Source organism: Phalacrocorax aristotelis, chromosome 20, assembly GCF_949628215.1.
Source record: "Phalacrocorax aristotelis chromosome 20, bGulAri2.1, whole genome shotgun sequence".
In the NCBI taxonomy this organism is placed as follows: Eukaryota; Metazoa; Chordata; class Aves; order Suliformes; family Phalacrocoracidae; genus Phalacrocorax; species Phalacrocorax aristotelis.
In genome coordinates, this window is record NC_134295.1 from 3,745,832 (window position 1) to 3,764,100 (window position 18,269).

Here is an 18,269-nt window from a genome sequence, read left to right on the forward strand (position 1 = left end):
TCACCCCACAGCAACCTCCCCAGATCCCCCTCCATCACCCCACCATGCCTCCCCCCCAGCGCCCCTCCGAATTCCCCCACCGACAGCATCCCTCCCAGTCCCTCCCTCAAGCCCCCACCCCACAGCATCCCTCCTGAGTCCCCCTGCAATATCCCCCCCCAAGCTCCTCAGCATCCCCAAACCCCCCACCTCCCAGCATATAGAGGGAGAGAGAAGGCACAGGGCGAGGGGGGAGATTGAAGAGACCCCAGCATTGCTTTGGGCACAAGGGGGCTGTTTGTCCCCCCCCTCCTTCTTCCAGACAAAGAAAACCCGAAACAGCCATAGCGCCGAGACACACCGCACCCCCCGTCAAGCCCGGGCCCCCCGGGATGCTCGGGGCCGCCCCCGCAGCTCTGCCGGCACCGGGGGTGGGCGGCAGGCAGGGATGGGGGGCAGGCAGGGTCCGTGGCGGGGGGGTGCAGGCAGGGATGGGGGCGGGGAAGGCAGGCAGGGATGGAGAGGGGGATGCAGGTAGCGACCTGGGGGGTGGGAAAGGAGACAGGGATTGGGGGGTGTCAGGCAGTGGCTAGGGAGGAAGACAGCGACATGCGGGGGTGGGGGGGGACGCAGGTAGGTACCGAGGGGGGAGGAAGGCAGGCAGGGACGGGGGGGACAGATAAGGAGCAGGGGGGAGGATAGCGGGCAGGGAGCGGGGGGAGCAGGCAGGGAGGTGCTGGCGGGAGGTGGGAGGGAGGCAGGCAGGGGTGGGGGCAGACGGGCGGGCAGGGCCGCCCCCGGCCCCACGTGGCTCGGGGGACACGCCGGGTTTATAAGGCGTCCCCGGCCGCGGGTGGGTGCGGGAGGAGGCGGCGGCGCTGGCCGGGAGCGGGGCTCGAACAGGCGGCTCTCGGATGCGCACGGGGGGGCCAGCGCCGCCCGTGGGCCATGGAGCTGCCCACGGAGCTGCCCACCGCTGCCGGTACCTCCTGGGGCAACGGCACTGCCTGGGCCCCCCTGCCCGGCCACGGGGTCAATGACACGGGGCCGCAGAGGGCCAAGAACGCCACCTCCATCCTCATCGCCATCGTCATCACCGCGCTCTACTCCGTGGTGTGCGTGGTGGGGCTGCTGGGCAACGTCCTGGTCATGTACGGCATCGTCAGGTGAGAGCGGGGTGCCCCGGCGGCACCCCACACCAGCCTCGGCGCCGGGGAGGCTGTGAAAAGGGGGAGCAAGGGTGTGTGGGGTGAGCAGGTGTGAGAGGGGAGCGTGCGCTGGGGCGAGTGAGTGTGCAAGACGTGAGACGGCAGCCAGAGCCAGCGTGCACCGGGGATGAGCGTGCACCATGTGCAAGACGTGAGACGGCAGCAGGAGCGAGGGTGGGTGTGCACCGGGCGCTTGTGAGCGCAGGTAGCACGGAGATGGGTGTAGCTGGTGGGCGTGATGTGCGTGTGAACAGTGTGTGTGTGTGTGCGAGCACAAACGTGTGTGGAGCATGTCTGGATGCTGTGCAAGAAGAAAAAGCAAAGACTGCGTGTGCACGGAGCAGCACGGGAGGGTGCACGGGAGCCGGTGTTCGGGGGGGGAAGCTGGGGGACACACCCCGACCCCAGCAGCCGCATGTTCCTCACCCTTGCACGGGGAGCTGGGGGAAGAGGAGCTGCAGGGCTGGTCGTGCTGGGGTTTGGGAGAGCCAAGAGGTTGACGGGGTATTTATTTCCAACTCACAAATTCCACTGCTGAGAGCTGCCCTGTTTACAGGGAGGCTCCCAAGTCCCCCGAGCACCCACCCCACGGCTGGTGGGCTCCCACTGGTACCTACCCCACTCCATCACCCGGACCCAAGATGCTCAGAGCATGAATTACCCACCGCAGCCCATTCCCGGCTCTGCCCGAGCTCGTGTTCGTGCCGATGGCACCTCCCGCAGCTGGCTGACTCCTGCTTTTCTCTAACAAAGAGCAGGAGCCCGCATTGCCCAGCCCCAGCTCGCACCACAGCTGAGCTGTCCCCTGGCCCCCCCAGCATGAGGCATCAGCTCCAGAGAGAGCTGCTCACGTCCCGGGGGACCCTGAACCCCGCTTTGGCTCTATCCAGCATTGCAGTGGGAAGGCAAGCGCTGGGGCAGGTCCTTGGCTGGCAGAGGCACTTCTGCCGAGGTTTTCCCTGGGAAGGGAGGGGGCCTTCTGGGTCTCTGCACCCCAGGACAAACAACAGGACCTCAAAACCCCGCTTTTGGCAGATGGGGCACAGTGAGATGCTGCTGTTCCCAGTCCAGCACTTCTAACTGGGTGCAAAATTTCCTGCCCATACGAACTGCCTCTTTGTCCGAGACACCAGTTGATCCTTTCTGGGTAAGGGGTTAATGTGGCCAAAGCTGCAGTTACTATGGGACAATAAAGCCAAGTCTTGCAGACCGCAGGACCGCCACCGGCAGCGGGGGCTGGCAGAGCCCTCCATGTCCCCCCAGACCCCAGCGGCAGCGGAGGACGGGGCTGGGCAGCAGCGGAGGCAGGAGCCGTGCTCACCATCGCACCGCTGCTGGTGATGGCACAGAAGCTTCGCCACCTCCAGCCTGGCAGGAGGGAACAGGGGTCTCACTGCATCCCTGCACTTCAGTGCACCCCTCCCACATCAAAGGGGGCTTGTCCTGGGGTGGGGGGCCAGGATTCATAGGGTTAATCCCAATTCCCATCACTCCAGGGGTTGCTGTAACCCCAGCTGGGGCCAAAACCCGGGGGGCCAAATCAGAACTTGAGACTGGATTTAGGCAAACCCCCAGAATCCTCATTTTTAACCATTTCCATCCCCCCCTCCACAGCACTTTCCATCCGTAGCGTTACAGGAGGTCAGCACAGCCCGGCAATGCCTGTGCACAAAATAAATGCGGTGACTCACTGTGGGGAAGCAAACCAGCCTGAAACATGCCCACGAGCCTCGCCAGGCTGCCCATCACCCTTGCGCCTGGCTCCCCACTCCTTGGGTACCTCTGCTGTGTATTTTTAGCCACCTGAGAGGGTGGGCGGATGGGTAGCGCGATGGGGCTGCCACTCGCTGGCCCTAGCCAACACCGGATGGGATTTTTTCATTGACTCAAAGCAGCTTTAAAAATATCAGTCCTAGACTGAAAAAGCAAATTAAGGTAACTGTTGCAGAGATGTACGCCACGTTCAGTGTCACGGTGAAGGATGAGTGTTATTAGACCCCCTCCAGCTGGTTCTGCTCTAGCAGAGGGAAGGCATTTTAAAGAGAAGGCTTTAATGTGCAAACAACATCCTCCCTATTTAACTCACTAAGTAACCTAATGTTACCCATGCTTTAGAAAGCCTGACTTTACAGCATCCACAGATCCCACCACCGTGGTTTCTAGCCCCCATTTTCCGCCCCACCAGCTGATGATGGAATTAAATACATCTCCCGAGGAACGAATAAATACCATCCTCTGAGCCCCTGGGACAGGAGGGGCTGGGGACACACACAAAGCCCAGCCTGTGCCTTCACCCCTTACGTCGCTGAGCTCACCTGGAGTTTCACAGGGGTTCATTGGCAGAGTTGCTCCACGTTGGGAGGGTTTAGGACAGGACTAGTCAGGCTCCACTGGGGGAAACCTGTCTCCATGTGGGATAGGGCTGTGAAATGGGATCAGCTTGGGTTCAGACCTTGCTGATGGGGAGATACTGGACACCTCCCACTGCCCTTGGGCCTGTGCAGAGTGCCCGGGCAGCCTGCAAACACGGCTGGAGTGCATCCTGCGGGGCTCGGGGACCTCGGGGTCCCTGGGGACACAGTGCTGAGGATGCCACAGAGCTCTGTGCACGCCAGAGGGCAGGTACATGCAGGACTCTGCTCCATGGCCCCCAGCTGAGCTCCCCGAATGGGCACCCAGCACCCCAGAGCGTCGAGCACAGCCAAAACCCAAATCACTCCTTGCCCAGAGCAGCCAAAACCCAGCCGTGCGCCCGGAGGGAGCTCAGCCTCCCCAGCACCCTCCGACAGCAGCGCGGCAGACAGCCCTGACGGCGACCGGCACCGCAATTACTGCTGCATTGTCAGGCACTTTTAAATATACCCCTGGAAGCAATTTGCAGCTGCAAGCTCAGGCTTGCGGGTGCCCGTGTCCCTGCAGAGCCCATCAACCCCCCGCCAGCCCCTGCACAGGCTGCAAGGGGCATCCCTTTGCTGGGTGCAGGATTTGTTAAGCCAGGCTTTTTAAAGTGGTGGCTTTAAGCAGCTCCAGGATCTTTGCAAGTGTTTTTTTTTCACTTTTTTATTTTCTGAGAGGTTTGGAGAGCTCAGGGGTCCCTACCTGGGAGTCCCAATGCTGGCATTGCTGCTGGAATGCGGAGCCGCCCTGCGCTCGCTCCATCCCCTCCAGCCTCATCTCGCCATCAACACCTTCCAGATTGTTTCGTTCAAGTGCATAACTTCCCAATCAAGGCACTCGCTTAATTGCGATGGGTTTGGCAGCCCAGGGAGCTCCATCAGCAGAAAGGGCCGGTTTGCTTTGCTACGGGGGATAAACCTCTTTCCTGGAGCAGCGGCTTTGTTTGCATCTCTGGGGGGGGTCACCACAATGGACCCCCCACCATGTGCAGGGGGTTTGACCCTCAGCCCAATCCTGGAGGGGCCTGAATCCTGCCCCAAATCCCCAGCTCCGGGGGATAAATTAAGTCATCCCCATTATCCCAGCCATCCCCATCACTGCTTTGCGTCACCAGCACAGCCCCACCCTGCCCGGGGAGGGGGGTACAGCCCCGGCCCCCCAGCCCCACCGCTCCCGGCACATCTGGCAGGGCGTCGGGGAAGTGCTTACCCAGCACGGCCAAGCACGCCTGGCAGAGCGTGATGACTGATGAAAACATGACTGATTTTTTCCACTTTACTCAAAAAGCAGAGATCAAAGAAGTGCGAATCTACCTGAAATGACTATTTTTTTTTAATCTAGGTGAGCCAAAACCTGACAATAACACAAATTCTCAGGTTTTTGTTTAACCTGGAATTAAACTTTTCTAAGAGACGTATTCGCAAAAGAGCTTGGAAAATAACACTAAAGAGAACTGAAAAGGGCTTTTCAAGGAAAAGACATTTTTTTATGCTGCATTTAAAATTTAAAAAAGTTCAACTCAAGTATTTCCACCCTTGGGCAAGGAGCTGCCATTCGCAGCTAAGGCGAATGAGAAGGGAACACTGCTGGGGCCGGGAGCTGGTCCGAGCTGCTATGTTCTCCCAGAGAGAAATGTCTTTTGCAGCCTCCATCTCCTGGCTCTACTGACAGCATGACCTGGCGGGTCTCTGCCCCCACCGGCATGCTTTCCTGACCCTGCTGAGATGGAGAAAAGGATAAAGTGAAGGGAATTGATATTACCATCGAGCCCGGGAGCCTCTTTCCTACACCAGCCTGCTCTCCTGGTCTTCAGCCAGGGCAGCAGAGCAACAACCATCTAAGATGGGAGCTACTCACTCCCCTCACCCCAATTTATTCCATGTACCCCATCACACGAAGGGGTGTGAACTGGGTCAGTATCTTTTCCTCTATCAACCAAGGGGTTGTGTCCCCTGATACACCAGAGCCAAATCAAGCCCCTCTGTCTAGGACTGAACCCAACCCCGGGGATGCTACAGGCAGGTTTAGCCACAGACAGAGATGCTTGTGTTCAAACTGACACTTTTCTTAATTAATTAGGGTGAATCTAAATGAGCGCAGGGCTGCAGAGGATGCTCTGAGCAACTGGGACTTGTGGGAAGGGAGTGCGTAGGGAGGGTATGAGTTGCTGGTGTAAGCCCTTACCTCAGCCTAGCAAACAACCCGGGGTCGGCCGCAGATCCCCCCAGCCCAACCCCAATGTGTTGCCCATTGGGGACCCCCAACAGCAGGGATGCGCGTCCGTTTCAAACCAACCACACATTCAAAGCATCACCTTGAGCAACATCTGCAGGGCTGGGAGCTCCAAGGACATGCACCCATCCCCGCTGGCCACAGTGCTTACCAGCCCTGGCACCCACCAAAACGATGCCTCATCTCTTCAGGAAGGGTTTTGGCACTTAAGACCGGGCTTTTCTCTTACCGTGATGTAACAAGGACCAGAGCTGGCTTGCCAGCCACGGGTGGCTGCAGCCCTTGCCGAACACCCCGGGGAAAGTGGCACCAAGCCCCCGAGCCACGTGCCGCGGCCGAGGCAGCCAGGCTTCCCCAAAGGATCTGGAGTTCCAGCCTGGCTAATTGGGCAGCTTCCAGATGGCCTGTTTCCGGGGGTAATCGATCCAATTTCTGCAAGTAAACTCAACAGGGAAGCAAGCTAGATAATCACGATTTACTGGGTGGAAAATCAGATAATGAAGGTTTTGAGAGGTAAAGGACATTGTGCAACTGATTCAGGGAAGTGAAGTAAATTGATTTGAGAAGTGACTTCCCTGAAAACTTCTTCAGATTTCCTTTGAATAAAGGCAGACACGTGAATGAGTGTCACCTCCTCGGTCAGGTAAGCGATAACCGCTTCAGCAGGGTCTAACCCATGTTCTGCAGGTGCGGGATAAGGTCCCAGGTGTGAGTGCAAACCCATGCTCAGGCACTGGGATTTCAACACACACTAATACCATGCACAGACACAAGTACTTTCTCAACATGTTCCCTGGTCCAGCTGGGAGGGTGCTGAGCACATTGGTGCTGCAGAAGGGCATGTCACATGCACATACTTTTGCCCACCAAGGGTGATGGCGCCTTGTGAGCAGCCAGGGAAAGCCAGGCTGCGCCCCTGCCTCATCTTGTTGAGTGTGCACACACATACTTGGGCATGGCAAGCCGACCCTGGCCACCTGTGATGGCTCCCTTCTCTGCCACCCCTAGGTACACCAAGATGAAGACAGCTACCAACATCTACATCTTCAACCTGGCCCTGGCAGATGCGCTGGCCACCAGCACGCTGCCCTTCCAGAGCGCCAAGTACCTGATGGAGACCTGGCCCTTCGGGGAGCTGCTCTGCAAAGTTGTGCTCTCCATTGACTACTACAACATGTTCACCAGTATCTTCACCCTCACCATGATGAGTGTGGACCGCTACGTTGCCGTGTGCCACCCGGTTAAAGCCCTGGACTTCCGCACGCCAGCCAAGGCCAAGATCATCAATGTCTGCATCTGGGTGCTCTCCTCCCTCATTGGGGTGCCCATCATGGCCATGGCGGTCACCAAGTCAAAAGGCAAGTGGCTTCTGGGGAAAAGTTCCCTCCTGTCCCATCTGTCCATCCAGGGGGTGACCTGGCAAACCCAAGCCACCTAGTCTTGTAAAAGGTTTGAGCTTAGTGATGGGCACCCCTCCAAGGAACCGTAAGCATGCCCTGCCATGGAAAATCATCATGGTGTCATTTTCCGTCTTGGCTGCAGAGGTTGAAAACTGCCCCAGAAATTCTCCTCCCCCCTCCCCAACTCCAGTCCAACCAGTGCCTCTCCCCAGCTGCTGGGGTGCAAATCGGGTGCCTACAAACACTCCCAGTGCTAGCGCAAAGTCCCCAGCTGGCCCACAGTAAGATCCACAGGGGCTGTGTTAGGCTGCCAGCCCTTGGCTGCTAGGAAAGCTCTGGGCGCCTTGGGGAAGTGGACAGGTTTCAGCGGAAGGTGACACGGGGACGTGTCTGCCACGGGGGTTGGGAGGAGACAGCGTGGGGATGGCCCAGGAGGCTCTGCAGGGAACGAGTCCCTGGGTCACTGCTCCCACTACGTCCCCTCGGCACCCCAAGGGCAGGGGGCTGGTGGCACAAAGCTCCTGGGGAGTCTCCGCAAAGAGCTGGTAGGTGGGCATGCATCTCCTTGTGTTTTTAATAAGCATGGCCATGCCCAGCCATGACCGAGCAGAAAGCAGGCAGTATTCATAGCAGACACTCCACCAGCTCTCTCCCTGATCATCCTCTCTCCCACAGACGGGATGGTGCTGTGCATGCTCCAGTTTCCCGATCCTCCCATCTACTGGGACACCGTGACCAAGATCTGTGTCTTCATCTTCGCCTTCATGGTCCCCATCTTGGTCATCACCATCTGCTACGGGCTGATGATCCTTCGCCTGAAAAGCGTCCGCCTCCTCTCGGGCTCCAAGGAGAAAGACCGCAATCTGCGGCGCATCACACGCATGGTGCTGGTGGTGGTGGCAGCCTTCATCATTTGCTGGACACCCATCCACATCTTTGTCATCGTCTGGACGCTGGTGGACATAGACAAGAAGAACCCCTACGTGGTGGCCAGCCTGCATTTCTGCATCGCCCTGGGTTATACCAACAGCAGCCTCAACCCAGTCCTTTACGCTTTCCTGGATGAAAATTTCAAGAGGTGTTTCCGAGAGTTTTGCCTGCCTTTCCGAGCCCGCGTGGACCAAAACAGCTTCTCCCGTGCCAGAAACACCACGCGGGAGCGTGTCTCCACCTGCACCCCTTCTGAAGCCCGCAACAAGCCGGCATGACTAGACGTGGGCAGCCCCCAGTGGGGCTGCCAGGGCCACGGGGGGGATGACCTGCGCTCAGAAGTGACCCAGGTCACCACCACGGAGCTCTAGCAGAGCGGTGGCCCGGGCGCTGTTTGATAACGCCACTGGGTTCTGTTCAGACTGAAAGCAAGTGATTGCAAAGACTTTTTTCATCCTGGAGAACCCAGGATGGGGGAATGAGGACTCACCAAGCAATGTAGGGAGAGGACCAAAACAAGAGGCGACCTGGGCAAAGCTGCTCTGCTGCTGCTCCCACCGCTGCCGGGGAAAGCCAGCAGCCCCGTACACCCAGCGCGGGCTGTCACTCTCCAAAAGGTGGCTGTCGGCAAAGCCCAAGGATCCTGGGACACCACGACTGCAATGACCACGTACTTCTCCTCCTATATGGGCCAAGGTGGCATCGCATCCGAGGCAAAAGGGGAAACACTCCCGAGGCAGAAGGGGACTGTGCCAGGAGGTGCTGCCATGTCATGGGGCCTCACTCCATGCCCTCTGAGCTGTGTCCAACAAACAGCCACAGATGGGAAGAGAAAACGATGCCGCTTAGAGACAGTGTTATCAAAAAGCGTCAGATCCACAGTAAAAATTTTACTGGAGTCCTTCAGACCGGGACTGGCCCCAGGCGACAACTTTCTACTGTTAATGCCATTACTGTATTATTTAGAAACCTCTGACTGCAGCCTAGACATGGATGTGATGCTGGGAATACGGATAAGGCCAGGGGGCGGCTGGGGTGACCAAGCAGGGCACGTCCCAAGCTCACCCCATGTCCGTGTGCTGACGCCAAATTCCCCCAGCATCCATCAGGGTGATGGGGAACTGCTCCTCACCCATCTGCCTCCAAAGACATTAAGCCCAAGAAAGAGCTCATTAAGAGAGCAATCTGTGGGGACTTGAGGAGTTTCTCACAGTGCTAAAGCAATTAGGATGGACTAACGGGTGGTGCTGCGAGGGCTCTCCCTCCACTGCCCGTTGGGTGAAGGATGAGCAACAGCGCTGCCCAGATTTCCTTTAGCAAAGCCAAAAAGGATAGGATTATTATTTTAGTAGAAGATGGGAAAAATATCACCATCGTTTCGTAATTCCCCAAGCAGGGGAAGTGCAAGCGCTCTCTGTGCTGAGAAAGGACCCACAGCCCGTGAGAGGCAGAGTTTTTGGGATTTCACGCCCAGCACTCATCTGGATGGAGCAGCCGTCCCTCCCAAGAAGTGGCTGAGCTCCAAGGCAGCACATCCTGCAGGAGTCACCAGCCAGGGACCTCTGGACCGCATTATCTGCCACTAAACGATGACCGATGGGTCCTCCTGGTCTTCTGCTCCCTGAATCACCCCCGCCGGCTGCGAGCAGCATCCGGGAGCCACAATTTTTCCTTCCTCTCACCTTCCCACCACCGCGGCTGTGGCTGGGAGGTCAAACAGGCTGAGGAGGAGGAGGCTCAGAGGGAGCGGTAATAGCATTTAGTGGACAAATTGATGCAGCTGGAGGAAGCAGACAAGTGCCTGGGTGCACCTGGGGCTCGTGGGCTGCATGGAGGGCCTGGGTTGTGTCTCTGGTTTTTCCAGTTGCATCAATTTAGCCAAATAAAGGTCATTACCTCTCCTTACCAGCCCTACCTTTCTCCGGAGCCTGTGGAAATTGCAGCCTCCCCATTAGGAAGGCAGAGCTGACAAGGCAGCCAACACCAATTTCTCTTTCAAAGGAACCAAACAGGGTGAAATTTCCCATTTGGATCTCAAATCAATTGCTGCCGAAGCACACGAACGATCCTCCTCATCTGCCTGCACCGTGTCCCCTTGGCCTGAGCAAAAGCCTCTTTGCTGGGTGCTGCATCAGCCCAGATATCTCCAGCTCCTGCCCAGGGCTCCTCAGGATCCCTTTGCAGGCATGGATGGGGTCCTGGACCACCGGCAGAGCCACACTTGGTCTGCTCATCCCCTGCTGCCACAAGCCCGGCAGCAACGCTCCAATGTGGAGCATTGGGTGCAGGAGGCTGAGCAGGATCGGCTCCAGGGCAGGAGCTGAGCGAAAATCCCCAGGGTCCCACGAGGCTGAGCTTCAGCTGCATGAGAAGAGGGACTAAAGTGTCTAGAAGGAGTTGGAGGCCACCCTTCAGCTCTCCACCTCCACCCAACCTAGGGGCAAAACCCTCAGCGCCGTGCAGTGGGAAAGGCTCTTGGTTTGGAGCTGGTTCATGGTGGGGTCGTGGCAAGGGTGGGATGTGCCAGCAGGGCTGGATGTCCTTGCAGGGGTGGGATGTCCCACGCTGTGGATCAGGATGTCTTGGGTTTCACTCCAGGCTTCAGCATGAAGCTGAATTCCAGCTTGGTATCTCTATTTGAGGGGTAACCCCAAAACCGTGATGACCCAAAATCATTGGTCTCTTTAATCCTCCTTAGCCGGTGCCTCAGTGTCCCCTAGAAATACCGACCCCATGGTCGAGGCTGGTGAAGGCACAAAGGACAGCAGCGTTTCCAGCCATAGCAGCGGTGGCTGCCGAGAGCACAGCTAAGAAACTGGGGGGCACATGGGTGGTGAAGCCCATCACCCCTGCGTGGGGCATCTCTGCCCCAGCACAGCCCCTTCGGGGACACGCCATCGTGTTGGGGGGACCAAGTTGCGAGTGCCGGAGGCTGCAGGTTGGCTCGGGACTCCACAGGCAGCTTGGCCACCCCCCAAAACTCAACCACCCCATTTCCCATCCCCACAGGTTCTTTCCATCTGGGGGAGCTCTGCCAAATTCCCAGCCCGTGTCTGCAATGGCCTTAAAGCAGGTTAAAAGGCTTCAAGTCATACGATTTTTTTAAACGCAGCCACACTTGGGCAGAGCTGGGAGCCCAGGACGCAGCGAGAATCGTGGCTTTTCTTAGGTTTTGCTGCCAAAAGAAAAAAAACAAACAACAAAACCAAAACAGAAAAAGAATATTCCTGGGGAAAAGGGGACATTGATGGCAAACGCCGCACCAGAGCCCTTGTGATGACACGGAGGGGCATCACCCGCCTGCCCGTTTCAGCAGCATCCCGGCAGGCGTCCAAGGGCTGATCCAGCTTCTCCCCACAATGGCACCCACCCAAAAGCAGCTCCACCAGCCCCTCACTGGGTCTGGGAAACCAGGGTCGGATCCTGACCCCGGGCAACATCGCTGGGAGCTTATATCTGCCCACACAGAGCCACGCCGCAGCTGGGGTGCTCAGAGAGCACTCTCTGTACGCTTATATATATGTATATATATGTATATCTCTCTCTGTCTATAGCTGTATGAAATTAAAGTGACCCCAAGGCACCCCATCCCGTCCCCCGCTATAGCAGCCCCCTGCTACTCCATGTGTGATGGAGCTCGGGCTCCTGCCCGAATCTGCCAGGTCCACAACATCGACCGGCACCTTGCAAAGTGCTTCAGCCAATAAATCCTGCTTCAGACCTCATGATTTTGGGCTTTCAATGGCATTTCTGTATAGGAACTGTGCTTTCTAAAAAAAAAAATTAATAAAATAAGAGATTGCAAGCAGTTTCCAGCTCTCCTTTGACTCTCAGGCACTGAAAATGAGTAGGGTCCTGCTCAGGGCAGCATTCTGGGGAGTGGTGGGAGAGGAATCACGTCTAAATTCAAGCTTTGAAAACTGTACTGGGAAAAAAAAACCAGCTTCATAAACCCCAAGCCCCTTTAGCTGAGGTTATTTTGCAAGCCCTGGTAACCAAAAGCCTTTGCACTGCACCGACGGCATTTGAGGCAACCCTCTGCTGCCGGTCATCAAGATAGAGTTTTATTTTAACAGCCCAGCAGCTCAAACTCCGGCCCAAATTACATTTGTAATTTAAATGCAAATGAGGATTTAGTGAAAATGCAACGGAAAGGGGTGCTGGAGCCTGTAACTCTGCTCCTGCTTAATGAGACTTTGGATTTTGAACTATTTATCACTTCCGTCGTGTTGATTTGTGAAGTGTTCTGTGAGTTCCCAAAGAACAGGAAACCCGTAAAGAGCACGGGGTGGATGTGAAAACCAGATTTCCAGCCTGGAGGTGATTTCTAGCAGGGGCATCGCTGCTCCAGCACCGCTCCAAGAACCCTCTCCATCATCCAGCACCCTCAGAATATGAGCCCAGGCACTGACTCCAGCAATTTCACAGCCCAGTTAAACCAGCAGCCAGCCCAGCTGAATAACGCAGCAAGGTGTGCCAGCACACGGGGGCTGCCACGCACCTACAAGCTATTTCCAGGACCGTCTTTGCATTCTAATAACACATTTGCTACTGCAGAAAACGGTGGTCTTTTTTTTTTTTTAATTAATCCACCAAATAATGAACCGTAATGTAACACGTGTGATTAATTACAAAGCCGCCTGTTTCTTTGTCTGCACCACAGGTTTAGGCTGACTTTGTAATTGCATTATTATGCGTATGGAAATGAGTAAATCTGGCTTTTCTGGCGAGGACGTGGGTGATATCTCCCACCACCCTTGCTCCAGAGCAGCCTGGGGTGGGTTCAGGCTCTCAGCCCTGAAGAGACACTTCTTGACTTGAGATTCATCACTTTAAAAGAAAAAAACATACTATGAATAATTACTAGGGCGCTTCCCCCCACCACGTCCTTTCATAATTACAAATTCTGCACAACTTGTGCTATTTTATTCCCTGCGCAAGCGGCACTGGGAGGAACACGCAGAGCCCAGGGACTGGCTTTGGGGGCTGGTTGGTGTCCCGTGGGAGCACTGGGGTTCCTCCAGGCAGGGAAGGAGCCGAGCTCCCGTTCCCCAGCTCCGGAGGGATGTTCTGAGCCGGGTGAGGAGTTTTCTCTATTTTTGGCCTGTTGTTAAACGAGATGAACCAGGACTTCAGCAATTTTGGGAGCGGGCAGGGAGATCCACGCGTTGCTCTTTCAACCCAATTTGCAGCCCCAAAAGACCCAACAAGCTCCTTTACCAGGAGCCACACCAGACCATTGCACACCCCAGTTATATTGGGATATACTGGCCAGGTTCCTGGCATTAAAGACAGGACTCAGCGAGGTGAGACCGCCCCGTGCAATGACAAAAATGACAAAACTCGCAGACCCGTCACTGAAGACCCACGCGACCCGACATGCTGCAGCAAGGCTGCTTAATTAGCCGGCTCCCAAAGCCCAGGGAAACCACACGGCCCTGCCAGCCGGCAACTTGGCAATAATTAAAGCTCGTTTCCTTTTTGAGGCAGGAAAAGGAGGACAAGAAATCAACTTAGTATCCCCCAAAGCCTCTTGAAGATGCAGGAGCCGTTGTGCAGGTAGATTTTTTTTCATCCTAAAAATCAACATGTTAAAAACCAAGGAAAAAACCCCACCCATTGCTGAAACAACACAAAAAGCGCTTTTATTCTGGAAACAAAAGAGCCTCACAACACCAGAGCTCATCCTCAACGGATGCTAAAGCCCCAAATCCCACATTCCCATCTTTTGTCTGTAAATTAAAAGCCTTTTATGCACTTCGAATAGCAACAGATGGGGACCGGGAGTGTGGGATCTGAGCTGCTGAAGGGGGGGACCCTGGCAATGAGGAAGGGTCTGGCTGTGCAGCAGTGGAAAACCTCCACCGTGCACCAAGGCCGGATCCTGGCACAGCCAGGCGTCCCCCCAGACCCTATCACAGGACCCAAATTCCTCCTTCTCATCCCTGAAATGGCACCGCCTCGCTCCCCGGGCTGAACTGCCTGCACTAAACCTCATTAATGAGATGTTTCCCTTTCCTCAATTAAGCTGTTTCCCTTCGCCCACCCTCTCCCCCTGCACGGGGGCTCATCCTTCCCCGAGTTTCCAGCAACTTCCCATTGAAGTGTCACTCCGGCTCCCAAGACAACGCCGGCTGATTCATCAGCTCCGAATATTTTAAACCCTATTGTTCTCCCCAGCCCTGTTTTCCCCTCATTCTTGAAAAGAAAACGAGCTCCCTGCTCACAAGGGGATGTTTTCCCCCTCCAGGAAGCAGGACCAGCCCCTTGAGGATGGGTGGATGGGAGCGATCCCATCTCATTTTGGAATGATGGGGGTTATCCCCAGCTGCAGGAGATGCAGGAAGGAACTGCATCGGCTCCTGGCAGGATCTGGCCCTGGGGGGATGATGCAGGGTGGTACGACCAGCCCCGTCGTGCTCATGCTGCAAGAAATTGCTCAAACCTGGTGGATGGATGCAAAAATGTGTTCTTGCTAAGGGGATGGGAAGCAACTGGGAGCACTGGGATGGGGGCTCCTGGCTTGCACTGCAGGGAAATTTGGGGAGGAGGTGGAGGTTGGGCAGGACCAAGGGTGTCCCTGCCCCAGGGTCAGTGCTGTCAGAAGGGACAAACCAGCCCTTGGCAGACAGACCTCTCAGAGGTTATTGACTGCTCGAGGAGCAGAGCCCGGCCACCGCAAGAGGTTCCCAGCCCACTGGCAGCCCAGGTGATATGGGATCACCAAGCAGGAGGCGTTCGGCAGCACCAGCAGCTGAGGAAACAAGGAAAAACCCACTGAGCAGAAGGGAGGAGGCATCCTCTCCATCCGCCCGGCCTTTTGCTGTGTGCCCAAAGGTGCTGCACCCCAGTGAGGACACCCCCGTTCAGAGAGACAGGAGCTTCTTGGTGCAACCAGTCCCCCCCAGTTCCAGCTTGGGCCCTTGCACTGGCTTTTCTTGGGTCAGTTTGGCACCATGAAACTCTTCCCTGTCCAACAGCGGGACTGAGAAGGAGGGATCGGGAAGAGCTGCTCCAAGCTAATGGTGAAGAGAGAAGCATAGAACCATAGGAGCATTAAGGTTGGAAAAGATCTCTGGGATCATCAAGTCCAACCCTCAGCCCAACACCCCCAGGCCTCCTAAACCATGTCCCAAAGTGCCACGGCTACACGGTTTTTGAAACCCCCCAGGGACGGTGACCCCCCCACCTCTCTGGGCAGCCTGTGCCAGGGCCTGACCCCTCTGGCAGGGAAGGCATTTCCCCTCATCTCCAACCTAAACCTCCCCTGGCGCAGCTTGAGGCCGTTCCCTCTCGCCCTGTCACTGGTGACTTGGGAGCAGAGACCGACCCCCCCCTCACTCCAGCCCCTCTCAGGCAGCTGCAGAGAGCGAGAAGGGCTCCCCTCAGCCCCCTCTTCTCCAGGCTAAACCCCCCCAGCCCCCTCAGCCGCCCCCCAGCACACTTGTGCTCCAGACCCTGCCCCAGCCCCGCTGCCCTTCTCTGGACACACTCCAGCACCTCAAGGTCCCCCTTGTCCCGAGGGGCCCAAACCTGAGCCCAGCATTCGAGGTGGGGCCTCCCCAGGGCCGAGCACAGGGGCCCCATCCCTGCCCGGCTCCTGCTGGCCACACCAGTGCTGACACAAGCCCGGGGGCTGGTGGCCTCCTTGGCCACCTGGGCACTGCTGGCTCATGCCCAGCTGGCTGTCAGCCAGCACCCCCAGGGCCTTCTCCGCCGGGCACTTCCCAGCCCCTCTGCCCCAGGCCTGGGGCGCTGCCTGGGGTTGGTGTGACCCAAGGGCAGGACCCGGCACTGGGCCTTGTTAAACCCCACACAACTGACCTCGGCCCATGGATCCAGCCTGCCCAGGTGCCTCTGCAGAGCCCTCCTGCCCTCGAGCAGATCGACACTCCCGCCCAGCTCGGTGTCAGCTCTAAACTCACTGAGGGCGCCCTCGATGCCCTCGCCCAGGTCATTGATGAAGATATTAAACAGAACCAGCCCCGACACTGAGCCCAGGGGAGCCCTGCTCGGGACCAGCCCCAGCTGGGGTTAACTCCGATCACCACAACTCTCTGGGCCCGGCCACCCAGCCAGATTTTTACCCAGTGAAGAGTACATCCGTCCAAGCCACGAGCCGCCAGCATCTCCAAGAGGATGCTGTGGAGATAGTGTCAAAGGCTTTGCTAAGGTCCAGGTAGACAACATCCACAGCCAGGCGGGTCACGCAGTCACAGAAGGAGATCAGGCTGGTCAGGCAGCACCTGCCTTTCAGGAAGCCGTGCTGGCTGGGCCCGATCCCCTGGCTGTCCTGTACTTGCCTGGTGAGCTCACTCAAGATGAGCCACTCCATAACCTTCCCCAGCACCAAGGTCAGGCTGACAGGCCTGTAGTTCCCTAGATCCTCCTTCCAGCCCTTCTTGTAGTCAGGTGTCACATTAGCAAGCCTCCATCATCTGGAACCTCCCGTTAACCAGGGCTGCTGGTAAATGATGGAGAGTGGCTCGGTGAGCTCCCCCGCCAGCTCCCTCGGGTGGATCCCATCCAGCCCCATAGACCCAAGTGTCCAGGTGGAGCAGCAGGTCGTAAACTGCTTCCTCCTGGATTATGGGGGGTTTGCTCTGCTCCCCATCCCTGCCTTCCAGCTCAGGGGGCTGAACACCCTGGGGATAACTACTCTGACTATTAAAGACTGAGGCAAAGAAGGCATCAAGTATCTCAGCCTTTTCCTCATCTTTGGTGGCGACGTCCCCGCCTGCACCCAATAAAGGAGGGAGATTCTCCTTGGCTCTCTTTTTGTTGTTAACGTATTTGTAAAAACCATTTTTTGTTATCCCTTACAACAGTGGCCAGACTGAGCTCTAGCTGGGCTTTTCCCTCTCTAATTTTCTCTCTGCAAGGCCTCACGGGACCCCTGTACTCTTCTGGAGTCACCTGCCCCTTCTTCCAAAAGTGGTAAACTCGCCTTTTTTTCCAAGCCCCAGCAAAAGCTCTCTGTTCAGCCAGGCCAGTTGCTGCACGTCCCTTTCCCTTCTGTGATGCAGCAACACCTCGGGGGCTCCAGCCCTTACCAGGGTGAGTTTTGTCCTTCCTAAAATCATTCTCCGTGGGGTTTTGAACAGGACACCACCTCTACAGAGTCCTTACCCTCTTTGGCAGGCACCCACACTATCCAGGAATTGCACCAAAACCCACACCTCAGACTCCCCAAACCCCACTTAAGTGGCAACTTAATCTGTCTACGTCCAACCCCAACCCCAACCCAGCCGGGACCGGGGCCGCAGCCGCCTCCTGCACCAGGAGCCCCGCAGAGCAAGAAGCTGCTCTTCCAACCCCAGCAACCACCGTGGCTTGTCAGCATCACCCCGGTGCCGGAGGAGTCCCACGTCTCCCTTTATTAAGCCTCTCTGCATTTCTTAGCTATAAATAGGCTGGTGAGGTTCAACGCAAAGGGTGCGAAGATGCATGAGCAGCCACCAAAGCGGGACTTTGCAGAGCCTGGCACAGCTGTCTGCGCCACGGCAGCGTTGATGGGCTGGCAAGAAGGGTGGCAGAGCAAGTCAGGGTGGGTTTTTCTCTGGAAGAGATGTAAAAATACCAGTGCTGTTTGTGGAAACAAGACACAAACATTGAGCTTGTCGTTGGGAATTAGGCCCGAGGCAATGAGCGATTTCCTCATCAGGTATCCATCACGTTTGATGGAGGAGCATCAAATGGAGGGCGATGGTCCCCATGGAGCAGCATCAGCCACAATATTTGTGAGCCCTTGCCCCTGGCTCAGCCCACACTGATAGCGAATTACAGGCTCCGTCCTTGACAATAAAACACTCTCAATGGGCCCACATCCCAGCCACCTGTTTACATGGAAAAAAACCCAAACCCTTTGCAAACCCGGCCCTGCAATCGTCAAACAAGTGGGGAGGTTGGTGCCCGCAGCACCCCCAGCCTCGTGTTGGACCGCGGCCCGCTCTACACCAAGGCCATCCCCCATTGCAAAGTCAAAGCTTGTCTTTCCCCAGCCCAAAAGATGGGGTAGCAGTAGAGCCAAGAGGCGGCCGGTAGCCCAAGCCGCTCCCAGTACCCACCAACCACCCGCCCAAAGCCCACCCCCAGCCACAGGCCCATGGAGGAACCGGCTCCC

The 18,269-nt window shown here is 56.8% G+C and overlaps 1 protein-coding gene across 1 annotated transcript; it reads left to right on the top strand.

Moving 5' to 3' along the window:
* The first annotated feature begins 835 nt into the window (after positions 1-835).
* On the top strand, positions 836-12,161 carry OPRD1 (opioid receptor delta 1). The gene is made up of 3 exons (XM_075114796.1): positions 836-1,145; positions 6,825-7,174; positions 7,889-12,161. Exons 1-3 carry the CDS (start codon positions 928-930, stop codon positions 8,422-8,424), a joined length of 1,104 nt encoding a protein of 367 aa, XP_074970897.1. The 5' UTR covers positions 836-927; the 3' UTR covers positions 8,425-12,161.
* The last annotated feature ends 6,108 nt before the right edge of the window (positions 12,162-18,269 follow it).

Bases quoted from the DNA above. Each gene is read 5' to 3' on its own strand.
- OPRD1 (XM_075114796.1), top strand. From the start codon at position 928: ATGGAGCTGCCCACGGAGCTGCCCACCGCTGCCGGTACCTCCTGGGGC. The intron at 1,146-6,824 runs GTGAGAGCGGGG...TGCCACCCCTAG, and splicing joins GTCATGTACGGCATCGTCAG to GTACACCAAGATGAAGACAG. The intron at 7,175-7,888 runs GCAAGTGGCTTC...TCCTCTCTCCCA, and splicing joins GGCGGTCACCAAGTCAAAAG to CAGACGGGATGGTGCTGTGC.